The 4,353-nt window shown below is 47.8% G+C and overlaps 1 protein-coding gene across 1 annotated transcript; it reads right to left on the reverse strand.

Moving 5' to 3' along the window:
• Positions 1-323: 323 nt before the first annotated feature.
• Positions 324-3,392, reverse strand: LOC103712867 (NDR1/HIN1-like protein 6). The gene has a single exon (XM_088716428.2). It carries the CDS (start codon positions 3,302-3,304, stop codon positions 2,585-2,587), a length of 720 nt encoding a protein of 239 aa, XP_088572554.2. The 5' UTR covers positions 3,305-3,392; the 3' UTR covers positions 324-2,584.
• Between the last annotated feature and the right edge of the window lie 961 nt (positions 3,393-4,353).

Raw genomic sequence — 4,353 nt, forward strand, 5'->3', positions numbered from 1 at the left:
TGGTTGAGCTTGCCCGGCATGATTTTAATTAAAAAATGATATATATAAAAATTTAAATTAATATATGCATACATATACATATGTACATATATATACACACATACACACACAGGTTGGTTTGTAAGGATTGAAATTCGAGCATTGGTCATGAAATTTATAGACCATGGCCTTGAAGCATAGTTCTAAGTTTCGCTTTTGAAGCATAGGCAAAAGTTAAGGAAAAGACAGTTTCATCCACTTAAACTAAAACTAGAATTAATATATACACACACACTAATATATATACTATATATAAATATATATGTATGCAAAACACCGAAACAACTTCGAAAAGTTAGGATTATGAACGATTGGATTATGGCTTCAATAAATTCATCCGTCTTGAATAAATGATACATGTCACACGTCTAAAACTACGACAAACTCTTGGTGTTATTGACCGTCATAATGAGAATAAAGACCCATGGTCTTGGGCCCAATGCTTGACTTCCTCGTAAGCCTAGCACTCTAGACCCATGATCTTTGGGCAGCTATGGGAAGGCTGCATTAGCTAGCTTCAGCTCAGATGAGGAAATTATGAAAGGCTGCATTAGTTGCCTACCTCCACCTCCACCAAGCTAGCCTGCTTCCTCCCACGACTTGAAGCCTAGCTCCAATCCAGAATTGGGCTCCCTGACAGACAAGACTCGTTGTCGGGGTGGCCTTTCGCCAGAGATTTTCGTCGCGCCATCTTGGATGCCTTCTGGTACCCATTTGAATCCAGTGGAGACTCCAATGAACTCGGTCGATTCTAGGAGGAACTCGACCCACACTAAGATGAACCCAGCCCCAATGTTGACTTTGGGGTCAACTCAGCTTCCTCTCTTAGCCTCACCCCTCCCTTAGAAACTCTAGGTGGCCGAATTTTTTTTGTGGCCAACCAGGGTCCAAATACCAGGCGCTTCCCCACAACAGCATGCTCCTCCTCCACTGTTAGAGCGCTCTTTGCCGGTCTCCACAACCATCGAGGTCGGATAAGCTCCATTCGGATCACCACCTCCTACCGCCGACGAGGGAAAGGAAAAGTAGCACACCTCGTCCTTGTGGCTGATCCTTCTACAACAATAGCAGAACACCGGAATGTTCTCGTATAATTTTAGGGCATCGATCTCGATCTTTATCCGAGCACACTTCAGTTTCTTCAACTAGTCGGCAAAGCTATCAAACGCTAGTGGGCGGCCGGTTATAGCTACGATGTCCCAGATCGTCTCCTTCCCCCAATATTCGAAGGGTAAGCATGACAATCGCATCCACACAACGGTCATCTTGACGACATTTTTACTCAGGACAAAATCGGGCACCCAGGGTTCCATGGCCATCAGTTGGCCTGCCACTAACTATGGGCTGCCGGCCACAGCAACGTTCTGATCCACCTTCATCTTGAAATGGAACATGCTGACCTCCTCTGGCATGGGGTAGGACTCCACATCATAGTCGAGCTTCCCCCTCACCTTGAAATCCCGAGCAGCGCAATTGGGTGGCACCCTCCGACCAAGACTCCGAGCAATCAATACCACAGACTCCCAGGCCTCGAAGTCTCCACCCTCTTCGCCGGTAGCTCCAAAACCTTAGTGAATTAGCATTGGAGGTTCTCCAACTCATCGTCGAAGATCCTGTGATTAGTCTATATTGCTTGCCAGTGGTGGCCTTGGACCACTCCCGAGCACGACGGAATCTCCTTAATCCACCTTGGGGATGTCCGATCCTCACTAGTGGTGGTAACCTTCGTCGTCTTCCTACTCCGATCGCCCATTGTTTGCCACCCTCAACCTGTTCGACAATAGTCCTTACGGTCGCAGAATGTCAAATGTGCATAAAATTAGATATGAGTTTTGCAAAGTCTTTTTTTTATAACAAAGACGGTTTTGAAATCTTATGGTTGGATATTAGCACCAACAATGCCTAGCCCAGTTAGTTAGCATCCCTCGTGGAGGAGAGGTCCGGCGGTTCATGATCCTAGACAGTGGCATCCCACCAAATCTCTTAAAAAACAAAAATCCAATACAAAAACTATCATTATCTAGATACCCTGTGATGGTGCTTAGGCATTAAAAACATTTAAATCTCTCTCTCTCTCTCTCTCTCTCTCTCTCTCTCTAACATACGCAAAGAATCTAGTAAAGGAATATGTTTGGGTAACTCAGCTATGTCGCTCAACAAAACAAAAGGCAATTTAATGACAATCTCATAGAACTTCTATTTTTTCCAAGTTGAAAAGTTTCATTTATATTATGCTAAGCCTTCTTCTTAAAAACCGAGAAGTAATCAGCCATTAAAGCAAAATCCTTGCTTTCTTAGTCAAGGAACACTTGGACTTACATCATACAAGGATTTAAACTCTCATCCCGAAAACCTCACTCATATCTCATGCCAATCCCTAGCTACCTACAATTGGACCGTAGGAGGCCCCACGTGAATTCAGATGTTATAAAGGTAAGCTGTTCCTTGTTTCGGGAGGCACATCAAATACCATGGATATAACTTCTAGATGTGGCCGGCAAGGGTAGTTTAACACAAGCGCTCATAACGGATTTATCATCACGATTTATAAATCCACATCCACCTTGTAATCTGCAGACTTGATGCCGACTTTTTTGTCGGGCGATAGGCCGTCGACAACAAGCGCACAGGTGACATTCACCGTGACCTGCCGCCAGTCTATGTTAAAGACCCGCAGACCGACGGGCACCCTCACGAACACGTCAAGTGGGATCCGCCCCATCCGCCGGTTCTCCTCGAGCACCCCATGGACCTCGGCTCCAAGCTTGCTCTGCCCCTCCAACACCACCCGCATCACTGTCGTGTTGTGGTGCCCCTGGTAGAAGCTCGGCAGGCAGCCGGAGCACAACAATGTGTTGCGGTACGAGATCGCGACATAGGAGCCATTCTTGTACCAGATCCCAATCATGTCGTTGGGGTTCTTAGCACGCACTGTCACGATGAACTTGGTGCGGATGGTGAGATCGGTGGGATTGAGATTTAGGTCTCCGATGGAGAAGTCGTCAACGGAGTACGTTGGCACCCTAGGCTTGATGATCAAAGAGATGTAGGCAGTGATGGCAATGACGATGACGAGAACGAGCAGGAGGAAGCAGCAGCACCAGCACCAACAGCATCTGCAGCTACAGGAACTGCTGGAGCGGTGGGAGTGGTACCGAGGAAGGTTGCGGCGGTGGGGCGGAGGTCGGAGGGGCGAGTCACCCCCTTGCTCCGCGAGCACCATGTACGGTGGCGGAGGGAGATGGGACCTTTGGTGATAATCCATGAGAGAGAGAGAGAGATGGGCAATTGGAGGAAAGGGTTGAGAAGGAGGGGATGGGGGGTTAAGAGTCCTATAGCGAAGGGGAGCTGCACACCTGCACACCTGTTTGGAAGGTGGAAGATGTTGGAAGTGGAGGGAGAGAAATTTAGCCGTTGGGGCATTTCCATAGCCAGCCCACCCGCGTGGACTCACGGATCCCACGCGCTGCGTTGCGGTTTCGGTCCGCTATGAATTAAGCGGCCACCGAGATTCTAGGGACACTTTCAGATTTGTGCTATAAAAAAAAAGGTTCTTATTTTGTTTCGATATTCTTTTGTCAAAACGATCTCTTCTTCTTCTTCTTCTTCTTCTTTTTTTTTTTTTTTTTTTTTTTTTTTTTTTTTTTTTTTGATCAAAACGGTATTTCATTCATATACCTCTAACGTGAGTACAACCAGACATATCAAAGAAAAGCAAACAAAATAAGGCGTGTGGAACGCCATCTAAACTAGACCAAAAGACCTCCCCAGTGTGCCAGGCAACATAAGAGGCGACCCAATCTGCTGCACTGTTCGCCTCTCGGTAAGCATGGGCAACCTGACAGGAGATCAGCTCCTGCACCAAACTCCTAGTGTCCCGTATAAGAGGATGATCATCACCATATATATCCACACCACGCAGCCGGTCAATCACCGTAGAGCAGTCACCCTCGAGAACAAGTCTCTCGGCCCCCAGGACTCGTCTCGCAAACCAAACACCCTCCCAAGCAGCCTGCAGCTCTGCTCCCACCGCCGAAACTCCGAAGGTACTCCGTCCCCCAGCAGCAATAAAAGTGCCCCGGTGGTCCCTGATAACGAAGCCCACGCCCCCAGAGGCACCATCCTCCGCCATACCACCGTCAAAGTTCACCTTAAGATAACCAGGGGGTGGGGGTACCCAAGAAAAGAAACTGAACCTGGACGCTGAAACAGCAGTGCAGGTACCCCAGGTTTCCCTAGTCCTCCCAGGTGGTGCCAACGCGGTCATCATAGATATCTCTGCTGCCTGTCTCAAAGCTCTCTCCATCACAACCC

Source organism: Phoenix dactylifera, chromosome 2, assembly GCF_051530095.1.
Source record: "Phoenix dactylifera cultivar Ajwa chromosome 2, Ajwa_hap1_PhDact_Kaust_v1.1, whole genome shotgun sequence".
NCBI classification, from domain to species: Eukaryota; Viridiplantae; Streptophyta; class Magnoliopsida; order Arecales; family Arecaceae; genus Phoenix; species Phoenix dactylifera.